Source organism: Caloenas nicobarica, chromosome 4 (genome assembly GCF_036013445.1).
Source record: "Caloenas nicobarica isolate bCalNic1 chromosome 4, bCalNic1.hap1, whole genome shotgun sequence".
NCBI classification, from domain to species: Eukaryota; Metazoa; Chordata; class Aves; order Columbiformes; family Columbidae; genus Caloenas; species Caloenas nicobarica.
In genome coordinates, this window is record NC_088248.1 from 66004462 (window position 1) to 66020146 (window position 15685).

Sequence of the window (15685 nt, forward strand, 5' to 3'; positions counted from 1 at the left end):
TCACATAGCTTCTTCTCATCAGTATTCATTGCCAATGGGCCAATATTCAGGAATATACACAGTAAGGAACCTATTGAGAATAAAAGCCAAGCTATTTTGCTGCATAATGTACATCAAGGATATGATTTATTAAGACAAAACTCACCAAATGAGTAACTAAGAAGCTTCCTTATGAAATATTAAAAGTATGTTTTGTTCTCTATCCAATCCTCCTGACATTGCAAACTGTTACACTCCAAAGATGTCCCTGTCCATAAATATTGAACACATGCTCTTTAATGTGTTTGCTAAACAATTTGGCACTGTCACTTTGTAAAAGGCACAGACTATTAACATAGCTAAATGTTGCAAAGAGAACAAAAAAATCATGTGGCTCTTACTTTTCTGAGTAATTTTCTCATTTGTGTCTGGACAAAAGAACAAAGCACCAGAATAAGTCCAACCATGTTTACTATCACAGTGCAATTTAAAAAGAATATATCAACTATGCTGGCAAGCTTACATGTATGCCATGTAGAGAAAATGACAAATAGCTGCACCAACACATGAAGAAGGAATTATCAAACTAGTATACAAGCAAGATGTTGGTTGGTTGAAAATATCTAAAGTATCAAAAGCTCTCTAACAAAAGCTCCTATACTTTTGCCTCCCCAAATAATAAAAAGAAGGATTGTGATGCTAAAATCCACATCGGTATACATTTGACATGAAAAAATTGCATGCAAAGTACAAATCCAGTTCTTACCCTCAGTATGCTGCCACTCCTCTGAGACAATACAAACCTCACTCCTCAGTTCTGTACAGAAAATCCAACTATTCTATTGGGCGATGGTGAATGTAATATAACAAAATGTAACACTGTGGAAAAACTGATTCTGACCACAACTAATAAAATTACAACATTTCATTCAAGCGCAGAATCCATTCAAATTGACTTCAATTATCCATTAATAAATTAAAAATGCACCATCTTTCTTTGTCCCATTATGATTTGCAAATTTCTATCCTTAAAGCAGGCAATTCAGTAAAAAGAAGGATTTTGGTTTCAGCCTAGGTCACTGTCATAGAAGCTCCTAAGGCACAGTACTTTGTCTTTGGAATCAGCTAAAAACCTGGATAGTGTACAACAGTTTAGTAAGTACAAACTAAAATGAAACCTTCAGGTAATATAGGTCAGAAGTAAAAGGACAGCTTTACCCCAACTTGCAGAATGAATAAGGAACCAATATTAAGTGATGAGGAATCATCCTAAGCTAGATATCGTATAAAAGCATTAACAATGAGAGATAAAAGAAGGGGTGTATTATAGCTACTGAAGAAAGCAAACCCAATATTGCATATATCTAATATAGGCTTTAAAGCAATGCTGTAGCCTTTTTTACCAACCAGTCTGCAAGACTGGGATTCGTCTCACCCACCTCCAGATCCCTACAGCCCAGCTAATCAGCCCAGGCTTCAGGGTCAGTTGGCACAGCTCCCATACAAGTCATTTTTTGGAAGTCTACTTTAGGATGAGAATAATCATAGCCTAGAAGTGCCCTTTTTCACCCCTGAGTAGAAAGGGTAACTCTGGGTTGTAGGAGGTGGTGTAGGAGTTCACATTGCAGAGATCCTCAATCAGATAAAATGCACCACCAGTAAGAGAGGAATGGGTATGTAGCAATTGAATACACATATTCAACGTGTGCCAGTAAAAAGAGGGAAAGAACAGAAAATAAATGGTAAGTGCATCTGTGTGTCATCTCCTAACAGCAAATGAATCAGAAGGTCCAGTTTAAAATTTAAAAAAATTAGAAAAATTGGGATAATCTAAATAGGGATTAGGAAGTACCCACTGCTAATAGGCAGAGGCTGATTTGAGCCCTTCACAGTAACAACCATCACCTTTCCAATCATCTTTTGTAGAAGGAACCACTGCAACTCTGCCTGCCTTTGTGGTCCATCTACCATCCTCATCCTGGAAGAAGGAAAAGATAACTCAGAAGGTGGAGAAGGCTAGTGACTGTTCGCTAATGGGCATCTATTTTATTCACTGCAATGCTCTACCTCCTTAGAGGCAGACAAGATAGAAACTGTGAGGAAAGAAGTGGAAGCAAGAGAGACATTTATGCTAACTGTGTAAGAATATTAAAAATCTTAAGTCCCTGGATACATACTCAAACCAAGAAATGAATCCTGGTTTATGGGTTTAGAAATAATTCAGTTATAAAAATAATCCTATCCAAAGGCTTGCAAGAATATTTACTTTCCTATACCACAACATATCTGAAAATAGTCCAGTATTTTTTTTCAAACTAGCTATATATTCACTATCCCTGGAATAAATTAAAACTAACATGAGTTAAAAAAAATGTTTCATCTTGTTCTTCTTAACAGTCACATAATGATTTTCAGGATAAATCTTCTCAAAGCATGACTTGCTATATAGTTATAAAAGCAAGGACCAATATGCCATTTACAGAGATAGGATCCCAATTATCAAAGAAATGCAGGAAATAATAATGCTGTTAGTTACCCTTTGAGAAAGCAAATTACTTCCACGGTCACGTAACTTCTCCTTTTCAGCTTCTGCAGACTTTACAGTTGCATAATATTGCCTGTAACCTGACTTGCCAGGAGCTAACAGTAAGACTGAACAAACAAAATCTGCTGTGTCCTCACATCAGACCTTTTTATCAAATTCAGCTGAAGAACAGATGACCTTTAACAGCAGCATGTTTCTGTCAAACAGCCCTGACCAGCCTTTCAACAACATCAGGAGAGTTTCTCTGGTCTACCCAGCAGTCCCTCCCATGGCAGGTACGTGGTGGTGTCCTGGCAGCTCTACGAACTGTCACCCCTTAGACTCTGATCCATGTGTTTCCAAAATATGCTGCTACACAGCAATGCTGGCACCCAGCAGGGGCTCTCTTTCCTAGGACAAAACCCACCCTTTTGAAAACACAATGTGTTCAGCAGCAGTAGAATACACCCTTTCAACATTTTCTTACACACAGAAAAGTTCCCTTTACTTAGTGAACCACAGCTAAGCAAAACTAGATATTAATTTGGGTCGGGAAACTTGCATGCTTAAGGCCTAGATGGAGCTGTGACTTCTACAGGTAAAGCAATATGAAACATGACAATTTCCAGTTCCCATAGATATTTAATACAGTTCAAAAACCTAAGGTAGTGCAGTCATATACGTTAACAGATACTATGAAGAAAAATTAGAGGGTAGCTACTCAAAACATGTTCAAAGGTTCGGCTGATGATAAATGTAACAAATGTAATGTAATAGCAGTGAATTCTTACTCTTCCAAAGCCTGAAGCATGTTGCCAGATTCTTCAAAGGATAGAATATCGATGATTTGATCATTCATAATTATATCTTCACTGAAGAGATCACCTGAATTAAACTGAGAATGCTCCAGTTTGTGATTTTGACTGAGATCATGCTGTATCTCCTAAAAAAAAAAAAAAAAAAAGTAAGCTTCAGATTATAAAAAAAATTTACACTGAGCATCTGATCTAATTTTATTGCAGGTAACTCTGGCTGAGAAGGTTCCTACCTGTCATCAAACCATAAAGCTGGAAAGGGTATAATGAGATTGTACAATTCAGATATGTATCTAAAATCAAATATACTACTTTTGTTTCAGGCTGAACTTTTTGTATGTAACTGATCCAGAACATGAATGAAGAAATGAATGGAGAAGACAGAAGACTTTACATTGACTTCAGCAGGCTTGTGAAAGCCTTCTAGGAGGTTATCTTCCCCTATAAAATTTCTAGGTCAATTTCTAAAAAATTACTATGGTATACAAATTATATATGGCAAGATTACTGTATTACAAGGCAAAGAAAATTAAACGCTAATCCTATGAATGATGGAAGTGACTCAGTTCACAGTTCAGTGAGACTCCCTTGAGACTGAGAGCTAATAAAAACTGCACATGAAAAACCAGTACAAATATCTCATCCTAGGGCCAAACTGGCCCTTTTTTGAGGTTTCATTATCACAGTTTTTTCTGTAAAAAGAAACAAGGCACACGCCTTTCATTTAAAGGGATTATATCTTCAGGCATTAAAAAAAAAATTGTTGCTAGAGTAATTTTCAACTGCAGAAAACAAGGCTGGAAGTGATTTGTGAGCTCTTCTGCTGTGTCCAGAGGGACAGGAGATAAACCACTGTCTGAGCAAAGGAGGGGTTCAAACCTCTGAGCACACCTCTACTAGCGGACTGCTCCAACCACTGCAATATTCTGATTGAGGTCTCTAGCTCCCTCCCATTGAAGCTGTCCCACTTTAAATAAATACCTAAAAAATTAATAGAAGCAAGGGCTGGAACTTGGGCCAACCTGATGAATATTTATCAGAGACTGTATTTTCTCTCTCCAGCCCAGTATGGACTGAAACACCTTCTCCAAACCAGCACAGCCTGGACAAAGAACACTGAAAATGCTCCATCCGCAAACCCAACTGTTTTGGTTAATAATTCAAGAGACTAAGGCATATCCAAGGCACTAAGACCTAAATTCAAATCTCTATTCCTGATTATCAGAAATACAACTTGGATCCAAGTCTGCTGTGCTCAAGGTAAGTGGTCTACTCCCTGGGCAACTGCTTAGAACCCACAGACCCCTTCCCTCTCTCTCATTTTGGGGGATGAAAAAGAGAGAAGGAAGGGAGGAATACGAAAAAAAATGAATAGCCAAAGGGTAATCTTACTCCAGTCTGAAGCAGTTATTGACAGCAGTTCTTTTGATCAGATTATCATTCTTATACACCCCTCTAAATCTGATTGTGCTAAGGATTAGAGGTTGTAGGGATTACATTACCTGTGAATCCAATCCATCACCTGGTGGCTTTGTTATTACCTTCAAATACTCTTTAGACAATATGTATTAGTTAGCAAGTTATATCATCAGATATGATCAATGAAATAAATTAAATAACATTACAGACAGTATGACTCACCTGGCTTTTATTACAGAAACTCCATTTTAATATTCGTGTTCGGTAAACAATAAAAAAACCAGCACATGTCAATACAAGGGAAACAAAAAAAGCAATGAAGAACCCTGAAGCATGGATGGCATGGCTGTATGAAATCTGAAATTAAAAGACCATATTATTAAAATTACATTTTAAATAGATTTAAAGATCAGACTCAAAGATTATAACTCTAAGCAACATGGTACATGATTTTTAAACAGCTTCACACAACTTCAGGGTTTCTCAGCAGTGAGTTATAACTACTACATTTTTATTAATATTTTCAAACAAGTGTCTATTTCCCACAGATTTTCAAGTGAGGATGGTTCACTGTGTTCATCTTGTCCAAATCCCTGTGTAATTCAAGCAACAGAACTCCCACAGATTGTATTTTACATGCTGTGACTTTTGGGTGTCCTGTACTTAGTAGCCTGTTTTCCAGTGTTGCCAAACTCTCCTAAGTCCCATTGAAATTTATGGTGTTTGGTGTTGCTCAGAGCCTCTGAAAAATCAGTCTAATGTTGGTTACCTTCAATTAATGGCTATTTCTCAATTCAATAAAACTGAGTAGTCACCATAGGAAAAATGCACCAGTATCAGTTCAGAATAAATATATAACTGACAGTTGACAAAACCACCCAATCTGTTTGCACCCTTTTAGTTTATGCATGAGCCAGAGTGAGAAAAGAATAACAGGAGCACCAGAACTGTGAGCCAGCTAACAACTTTGTAGGCCTTTCACTTTAGCTCTTAATTTAATCTTTAACTTGAATTGCATTAAAAATTAATTTTTACTTCATGCTCCATGTAGCAAAGTTAATTCAGTGTTTATATAATTCTTTGAGATCTCTGGATGAAAAGCATAGCACAGCCATTAGTATAATGTTTCACCACAAAACTAATCACTCTGCTGAGGCTAGAAAGTGTAAATAATTAACATGCTGCTTGCAAGCTGGATTTGGTCCTCTCTTGGAGCAGAAACCTGAGAGCATTACATGGAGTCAATGATAACTCTGCATAGGAAGTGACAATCAAATGTGGTCCACAATATGAAAAGGATTTATTTCAATTTAACAGCAGAATTTTATCCTTTTACTGGATAGTTTTTCTCTCCCTGCTGTCTGAAAATCTGTCATTTGTCTAACTGAAAGGAGCTGCTTCACATCAGACTTCGTGGTTTCCCAGGCTCAAGTCCTCGAAGCTGCTGGAGATGCTCAGCGCTCATTGATTTCAACCTGATTTCAGTTTAATTAGGTGACAGTGTCATTATCAAGGAGATAATCAAGATGTTAACACAGGCTAATATTTGGCACTGGCACAGTTCCAAGAAGATCCAAAGTTTACTTCACAGTATTGTACAGGTAGAATCAACAATTGCTCTGACAGGCAGAGGTAAGTTTGGTTTGGTTTATTGTTTTGTTTTGGTTTTTAATGTGGTTAGTCTAAAATAATTAAACTCAAAGCACTCTGAGGTTCATTAAAATTGTTTGGGACTAAGTATTTATCTGAGTAAGCCAGCCGTGTGCTGAATTCCTTCTAATGCATTTCAATATCTTTAAGTTTTAAACAGAAACAAGAAAGAAAAGGAAAAGAGGAACACCACATTAACTTCCCAGTTACATGTGTCATTACCAACATATTGAATGTTTTTTCTTGATGTAGCTTCCTAATACTTTGGCCAATTGCTTCTGTTACACTCCCCTGTACTACAGCCAACCACTAAGGACACCCAGCACATCTACATGAGCACCAGCACCAGCTCTCTCCTCCCCTAACTCTGCATTGCCTCCAGTTCCCTGTCATGAGCTCAGTTAAAGCTGCATCACTTTGCATCAAAAGAACTTCATCTTGAATTACAATTATGTAAATATTAAATAACTGCTTTTCCTAACCCAGTGTTTACTCACTTCACAGATCAAAAGGTTTTAGCCCATACCCCTTGAACAGTCACAGAGCTAACAAACATTTGTGTGTGATTTGGAAAAAATGCAATTCCTCTTAAGTCAACCTGCTGTCCCCAGCTTCTCCAGTTGCACTAGGTGGCCAAGACAGAATCACAGAAGGGTCCCCCTTGAGCTCTGCTACACCAAGGCTCTGCCTGAGGTCCCACTGCTTTCAAGAAACAGGAGATTCTGTAGACAATACTTAGGAAAAAAATGCTGCTTTGAACCACTTCATCATTTTGTCTGAATTCACTCGCATTTGTCTAACTTCCAAGCACTCTGTGAAATGTAGGGATCTCTTCAGGTTTCTGGGGAAAGCAGGAATCTGGTGAGCCTATGGGTTCAGTGAAGCTGAAATGAAGCTGGTTAAGTTCTGATGGAGAAAAGGCACTGGCTAGGGAATGATCCTGTGCTTTCTAAGTGAAAGGCAGGACCTACGATGGGACAGACACTACACCTGGGCAGGCAGTTCTGTCAGAAGTTGAGCTCTGATGATGAAAAAGTGACAGGGAATTATCTGCAAGACAATGTGCTCTGGCAGGACAGTCCATGTCCCTGGGCAGCTGCAAACCCAAGCAGGAGGACACAGCAGGCACCTAATGGCACCAGAAAGCATCACAGCAGATTCTGTGGGGCAGGTGCCAGAGCCCCCACACAAGCCACAGTGTGAGACCAGTGTTGGCACTGCAGGCCAACCTTCAAACCACTGACACACCAGTGAGCCTCAAAACCCATATCCTGAGCTAACTTCTAAAGCCATCCCAAAAGCAAGAAGAGGCATTACAGGACCAAGTGTTTTCAACAACTGCTGTGTTCCCAACTGATTTGAAGGATGCCGAGGGAAGCAAGCCTGGTGAAAATCAGATCCAAGTAATTATTATCATTCATCCCATGCAATGTGCTCAGATGGGGGAACTTTCTTTCGTCCTTTTAACTACAGCTACCTCCTCAGCATCAAACCCACCCAGCCAAGGGCAGAGGCACACGGTAACTCACAGCCCCTGTAGCGCTGTGCAGGGCATCTGGCACGGACACTCAGCAACACTCATATTTTTTTCATAACCCACAAAACTACCTCGTCACAGGCAACCAAACACTTTCCTCCAATGGCACAGAAGAGAAAATCCACGGGGTCTGTAAAACTTTAAAGAACAGCAGAGTATGCAAGCAAACCACGTGAAAGCCGATGGGACCAGCTTAGTATGGCACTGCCATGACTATGTAATTAACTCTTTTCTGTCCCCAAAGTCAACATTTAGTCACACACGTATGTTGGCTTCATCACACCCAGGAACAGGTTGAAATAATGATTTTTAATAAATAAAATTTGATATTGAGAGCACTTATGCCAACTGAAGATATGGCCGAAATACAATACATCACACCTTTTTCAGCTGATTGTAATTTTCTTGCACAAACTGATTTCATTCTGTTAATTCTGGAACACCTTATGTTTGGCCACAGCCCAAAGGCAAATATTATGAATGTGAAACGCGATGTGTTCCATAATTCCTAAGCTTTATTTTTCAAAAATTAACAGTATTCTCCACATACCCTTACCACACATTTTAATCACAACACCTCTTCACTTAGTAAGTTCAAATGCAGCTGAGCCAATTTTAGGTAGCTATGGAATAGTCCCCAGGAACTTGTTGAGGTCTAACTATCAAGTTCAAGTTGGAAAAAAAACCCAAAAAACAACACCATAAAGGTTTTAGGTATAAAGGAATTTTCACAGTAGGCTGAGATCAATGTAGCTTACAGTCTTAGCTTAGACATCACCAGCTGCTGCTGATCAATTCACACTGAACTCTACAGAAAACCATTCATGAAGCTATTTTCCTAACCCAGTCAGCTACTGCATGGCTTATACATTTAAGACCAAGAGTTTCCAAAAAAATGTATTTATTTTAATTCTAAGCATGATTCTTAGCTATGCAAATGTCCAATCCTTTTAAATCTTACTAGATCTTTATCCAGGAACAATAAGCCCTCTAGCTGATGCACAGTTTTACTTTATATCATGTTTAATTCTGGCTTTAATTTTAACAGAATGAGAATTGATCTTCAATTATGAGAAAGCCAAGTCTAGACTTGTATCTTTTACACTAATAGAAGCTAAGAGGGCAAGAGATCCCCAGCAAAAAGAGAATACTGGAACAAGAGCCCCCTGTGCCAAATTTCCAAATAGACTACTGATCTTAAAGGTGGAGCAGAACTCATGAGACAGGTCTATGGAAGAAATGAGTGATCAAGGCCTCAGGACCTCTTCACGTAAGCCCCATCCACATGAACGTGAGATTTCAGATGATGCAACCATGGCAAAAATGTTCTGGGGTGAAACAAACTATTTTCTTTATCCTGACCACAAATAATCACAGTGTTCTTGCCAATCAAGCGACAGCTCCTTAAAAAAAGACCCCTTGCAACACAGCAGCCTGCCAAGGTAATGAAGGGTTGGGGGACAAAAACAATTTTGGTGGATAGACTACTCTAGCAATGAAACTGGATGGATGCAGTGGGGAGTTCTCTAATTAAAAGTTATCTAGAAGAATAACACAGTTTGCTACAATCAATGTAATTATGAAGGTTTATTTGGCCTCTTAGAAACCATGTTAATTCAGAAGACAAGAACAGAAAGATATGACTTTGAAAGGACAACTGGTCAAAAAACTAAAGCAAATATAAACTATGCCTCTCTTGCTGCAGTTTTATTTCTCAGGCTCCCCACATAGCCATTTTTTTATTTATGTATCAGCATGATACAGAAACCTTTTCGCAGTAGGTGAAAGGTAACTCCACCCTTTTGGAAAAGGCAAAAGCTTTCTCATGGTGAATGCACAGGAGCGGGTGACCATATTCCTCCTTAGATTTCTCTTTGCCTGGACAATTCTTCAAATGAGAAAGCATGGCTAGGAACATAATGGAAGTTTGTAGATCTTCCATATTAAATATTGCTACTTTAAGACAACAAAGGCTTCCCAACTTGACTCCTGGTTTTTCCCTGTTAAAACTAGAGAAGGCAGAACTTGTGTATGATTAATAGCTGACAGCAGAATGATCAGATATAAGCACATAAGTACATCCTTAGCTTCCAAGGATTTAGTTTAGATTGTCCATAAATTTAAGCAGGACAGTCAATAGAATACCAAATCATAGAACCTACCTTGTTTCTTCCTTCTTCAGTTATGGTGAACGATGCTGTCAGTGATACAAGATGTGTTTTATTCTGAGAGAGATATAAAAACACTACGTGTATTAAAAAAGAGCAGAATCCACTGGCAAATAGCCCAGAGTTTCTAGAAAAGCTTCTCAGAAGATAAGCTATACTTCTCATTAAGCTTAAAGCCGAAATAAATCGGAAAACACAGTGTACTTAGGGGTAACACTAACAGACATGGAAGCAGCTGCTCTGTGGGATACACTCCTCTTCTAATCACACAGAGGCCTATTCTGTTGCTCACAGAATTATATTTTTCTGTGCCTATAAAATCTAGGCTGACTGAAAATGCACAGACCGGGAGCAAAAGTCGGTGCATACGTCTCTACTGCTATGATTCCCTGCTTTTTGAAGTCTTGCCCTCTGCCACTCTAGTACCACTCTCACGCACATTGAACACTTTTTCCTTTAAAACAAAGGAGATACAGCAGTTCAAGTGAAAATGCATCTGCAGGTTCTAATTACATGCAATTACAAAAACCACAGGAAAAATATTAAGCCACATTTAAGAATTAGAAAATTTTACTTTGGAAGAAACCACTTGTCCTGCCTCCTACTCAAATCTGGGCTAACTCCAGCATTAGACCAACCCTCTCTGAGCCTGGTAGAACTGAGTTCTCAAAAATCACCAAGGATGGAGATTCCTCAGCTTCTCTGAAAAATCTCTTTCAAAGCTTCACAACTCTCATACCAAAAAAGCACCTTCTTTATGAGCAAGCAGATTTTTCTCTGCTGCAACTTGCTGGTTTGGGGTTTTTTTAAACAAATTATTTTCTGATAAAAATATAGCAAAACTTTCAATCTCTCACAGACTACAAGAACACACACATAAGTTAATGGAATACTATGATTTCCGGGATACAAAGACAAATTGGAGAGAAATACAAAAAGTAGAGAGAAAAGCTACAGGACAACATACAAATATACTTCACCTATTTAACGAAGTCTAGGACTTCCTAAGCTATGAAGAATAACTCATGTATTTATAAATTCGCATTAAACAATCAGAGCGCCAAAGAACCTCATTTCATTACACACAGGCCTCATGGCTTAGGCAGACAAGAACCACCTTGGAGACTTTTTTTTTTTACAAAAATTGTGAGGAATGAAATAAAATTGTAAGGCAAATACCTGTGATGAACTCCTGAAAGTCAGCTTCGCAGGCAGTGTCAAGACCCTGCCATCCCACACTTCTTTTGTATCAAGACGTGCGGAATAGTTGATTGCAAAGTATTCTCCGCCTGTTAAGAGAAAAAAAAAACAACTGTGTAGATTAAGCAGGTGATATACATCTACCAGTGCAATAGTGGCCTCTAAGTAATTATGTCCGCATTTTCTTAAACAGAACAGTAGCTACACTGACTCGAAAACAACCCAGTACGGTTGCACATCTTTTTTACAGAAGAAGACTTGGTGTCAATCTCTGAAGAGTTGAGCACCAGTTACAGATGTTTGCGAAATCTGAAAAGCAAGTTCAATATGAATAAAACATCTGAGGAGCTTTTTAGGTTCCCCTTTAGACTGTGCCTCCTCACCAGCAAAAGTGCTCTCTGAGGAGCTGAGCTGTACTAAGCTCACATCACTGACTTCATGGGAATTCAGCAGAGGAGGCAGCCAGAGCCGACCAGTACAGTCCAGAGAGGAGGGATACGGACAGATTTGCTCTTTCCCAGGAAAATGTGAAAGATCTCTGTGGAGGACTTGGGAAAGCAGTGGAGCTTTTTCCTTCCAACACAGCAGATGCCCCGCATCCAGAGAAGAGAGCTCCTGGCCACGAGCCCAGCAACAACCTTTGTATCTGCTGCCTCTAAAAACTCAAGCAAATTTGGCCCAGGATCTGGAAACTGCATTAAATGATGCCTCAAGCATCATTTTTTGCCTGATACTAAAACTCAACATGAAATATTTAAATTACATCTATTTTTTTCAATAAAATTGTCAGCCTACATTATAACCACTAACTACTTGGTCGTCCTCCCACTGAAACCAAAGAGAAATACGATTGATATTTCAGCTGAATTTTGATTTACAGTGCAGTGGAGCACTGAAAAATTATTATGGCTAACATGCGGCATGACAGTACACAGCCAAACGTAGGCACAGTCCTTCTGTCCATCCCCAGTGGCAAGGCAGGGCTGAGACCAGGGCTGACACAGTAATGACCGAACACTATGCAGAAATCTGTTCTGGTGGATTTTATTCCACTTCAGTATTCTTCATGCTGATTTGTGCAACTTACATGGGCTGGTAAAGCTAGAATCAGTTCCAGATTCAGTAATTTCAATAACTGCTCCAACTTGTGTTTACTAGATCAGCTCTGCAAGATGGTTTTCTCTTCTAAGTCTTGAATCTTATGAACTCTGTTGAGAGCCAGCAATTCCGTGATGTTTTCAAAAAACCCAGCCCCACAATCAGTTCCACTCCTCACACTAATGTTATCAGAAGTGGAGTCTGGCTATCCATTTGCAATTAGACAGCAGCCCTGGGTCTACCTATTCCCTTTGCGCATTTGGAAATCTTTCACCAGTAAAACACTACCATAACCCTAGGCACTTCAACCATACACAGATCTTACTGAACACTTCTAAAGCTCGAAGAGAAACATCATGACTCTCAAAAGCATGCTGCTAATTTTCTATCTGCTTGTGCTTAGGAAAAGGGAGATAAGGAAATCAAGAAAAATAAAATTTTATGAAGGTGAAATGATCCAACTGCTACCAAAGGAACAGACTGACTCCAAGAGTAGACAGTTTTATCTCTCTAGCTAGCTTTGATTTTATAATTTGCTCAGTTTGAAGAGAACAGATACTGAGAAGAACTGCCTTATTTCTGATGAATCATCTTGCCTTTTGCAATTCCAATGGACTTCAATACCCCAGCAAGCCAATTTGCCTGCTTGGCTCAAGAAGACTTAACAGGTTGATTAAATGGCTTGTGCAGCAGCTTTTAAAAGTATCCGAAATGAACAAATACTATCATCAAAGATTCTGTTTCATTTTGATGGCAGTGACTTTTACAGAGTACAGGAGGTCACTTCTGTGCCTGGGAGATCAGGAGCAGTTCACATATGGGAGAGAAAATGTGAGTTAATCAAATTGTAAACTGCAGCATGAAACCTTTCCCAGAGTTCTGCACTTGTATTAACTGATAATCAGAGAATTTACACCACCAAAAAATAAAAAATAAATATTAATAAATAAATGTCGTGATTTGAACAAATGCTCTTCCACATGTGCAAGCAGGGGTACTTCCCTGCAGATCATCTTACCTTGCAAGAATCTTTTCCTGTAAATCTGTATACCATCTGTGGTCTTATTACCACTGTTTTTTTGAACATGTAGACCGGTGATATTGTCCAGAAGGATAAGATCTGTAATGTTTGCTGAAAGCAGCGTGTTGGTGTTATTAATCAGAAGTGTAATGTATGCAGTTTGAGGGTCATGCTCAACATCCACCTGAAAAAAGAAATATTAATGTTAATGGTGCAAAATGGCTGCATGTGCATGTTAACAACAAAATTAGAGCCGCAAAGATGATTAAGGGAGTGAAGCACCTCCCTTATGAGGAAAGGCCAAGGGAGCTGGGGCTCTTTAGCTTGGAGAAGACTGAGGGGTGACCTCATTAATGTTTATAAATATGTAAAGGGTGAGTGTCACGAGGATGGAGCCAGGCTCTTCTTGGTGACAACCAACGATAGGACAGGGGGCAATGGGTACAAACTGGAACACAGGAGGTTCCACTTAGATACGAGAAGAAACTTCTTCTCAGTGAGGGTGACAGACACTGGAACAGGCTGCCCAGGGGGGTTGTGGATTCTCCTTCTCTGGAGACATTCAAAACCCGCCTGGATGCCTTCCTGTGTAACCTCATCTGGGTGTTCCTGCTCCGGCAGGGGGATTGGACTAGATGATCTTTTGAGGTCCCTTCCAATCATTAACATTCTGTGATTCTGTGAAAATTTGTAGTCTTGATTACTAATTAAAGTTCATTATATGTGTAAACTTATTTTCTGAAGGCTTTCTGATTGACCTGCAAATGGCACTACACTCAGTCTGATCTCACACTCCCAAGGAGACTTTAATCATTGGTATGTCAAGTTGTTGCTTGGAGACAAAGGGACAGAAAGCCAGAAGTTGGAAACCCAGCTCATGCAGAGCCAGAAGTGAAAACAAGGATCTGAATATCCCCGTGGTACCTCATACAGCACAGAACTGGATCATAACTTTAGAACCAGAGCGTGGAAAATCCTTAACTTTGAACTTCTGTGCTATGAGGATATTTCTTTTGCAAGCTGCCCTCACTGCAAACTCATTCTCTCCATGCAGTTTTGGTCTCTATTTCCCTTTTTTTCACAGCAACTACACTCTCTGAAGGGTGCCGGCTGCCTCAATTCGCCCTTCCCATGGGAGGGCTGATGGAGCCACCAGTGGACTTGGAGTTCATGGCTCTGCTTCCAGTTAGTGGTCAAATTCATAAACTCATCACCAGTCTCCAGCAACAAGCACTCAGGTGATTTTATTTATTTATTCCATTAGGCTGTTAACTCTTATTGAGTAATTATGCAGTCTAAATGGAATTACTTTGAGCACAGAGTTGGTTATTGACCTCTCACCTTCCAAATTGCTTTCCCCTATAACTCATATTAAACCAGAATTGTCTTAAACTTTATCAGGTCTAGAATATGCTGGCCATGGTATATCAGGTTTCTAATAATGACACCAAATTAACACTTATTTAACTGACAGAAGTAGGATTCAGGCCAAGTGTTTCTTGTTTTTTCTCCTCCTTTTTAGGAAATGTCTACTCTGTAGACACCAGCAAATATAAACAATAAAGCAGCCCCCACAGAAATTAGTTATGAAAATATGAAATGTGACAGACTTCAGAAATCACACCACAGTTCATGGCAGCCACAGGGTTCGACATACGTAGTTATAATTTCATTGTGCACCAGTGATCTCTGCGTTTCATACTAATTCAGTATTGAAACAGATTACAGTTTTAGGATATCTTACGAATCAAGGATAAGAAACAGTTTATTGAAATTATTTTTGCTTAGTTTGCATCTTTGGATTTAAGTGACAACAATTAAAGTGCACTTGAATAAATCTTTTTATATAACTATCTGTACTTGGTGTATTACACTAAAATTCCTGAACTCATTACAGCAAGTCCAACCTCAATGTTATTAAACAAATCTTACAGAAGAAAAACCCCAACTATCGATTGTAACAGATTCTGCAAATGATTGTAAGCATGTTTAAAAATAGGCTCAATCATATTTGTAAGGAAAGCATTACCACTTTCCTATGTTTGTATATCATGAATTATATCCCAACATTTATGAGACTTAAAATCACCAAATATTAAAAATATGATATATTTTGGCAGATTTTCTCTCTCCTGTTTTATGAACTGGCATGATGCAGTCAACATGCTTTTCAACCTGTGCTAGAAAATTGCTTTAAAAAGCACGAACAAAATGAATTGGGAAAAAAAGCCTCAAAGCCACATAGAGAAAATCCAAAGCCACAAAGCAGAGACC

The 15685-nt window shown here is 38.9% G+C and overlaps 1 protein-coding gene across 1 annotated transcript in view; it reads right to left on the reverse strand.

Annotated features, from left to right (window-relative positions):
• Nucleotides 1-15685, reverse strand: part of EVC2 (EvC ciliary complex subunit 2) — a 74221-nt gene that overhangs the window by 44934 nt on the left and 13602 nt on the right. The window contains 5 exon segments of the mRNA XM_065633657.1: nt 3295-3446; nt 4960-5094; nt 10087-10149; nt 11272-11381; nt 13409-13595. Coding sequence (XP_065489729.1) covers nt 3295-3446; nt 4960-5094; nt 10087-10149; nt 11272-11381; nt 13409-13595 — 647 coding nt within the window.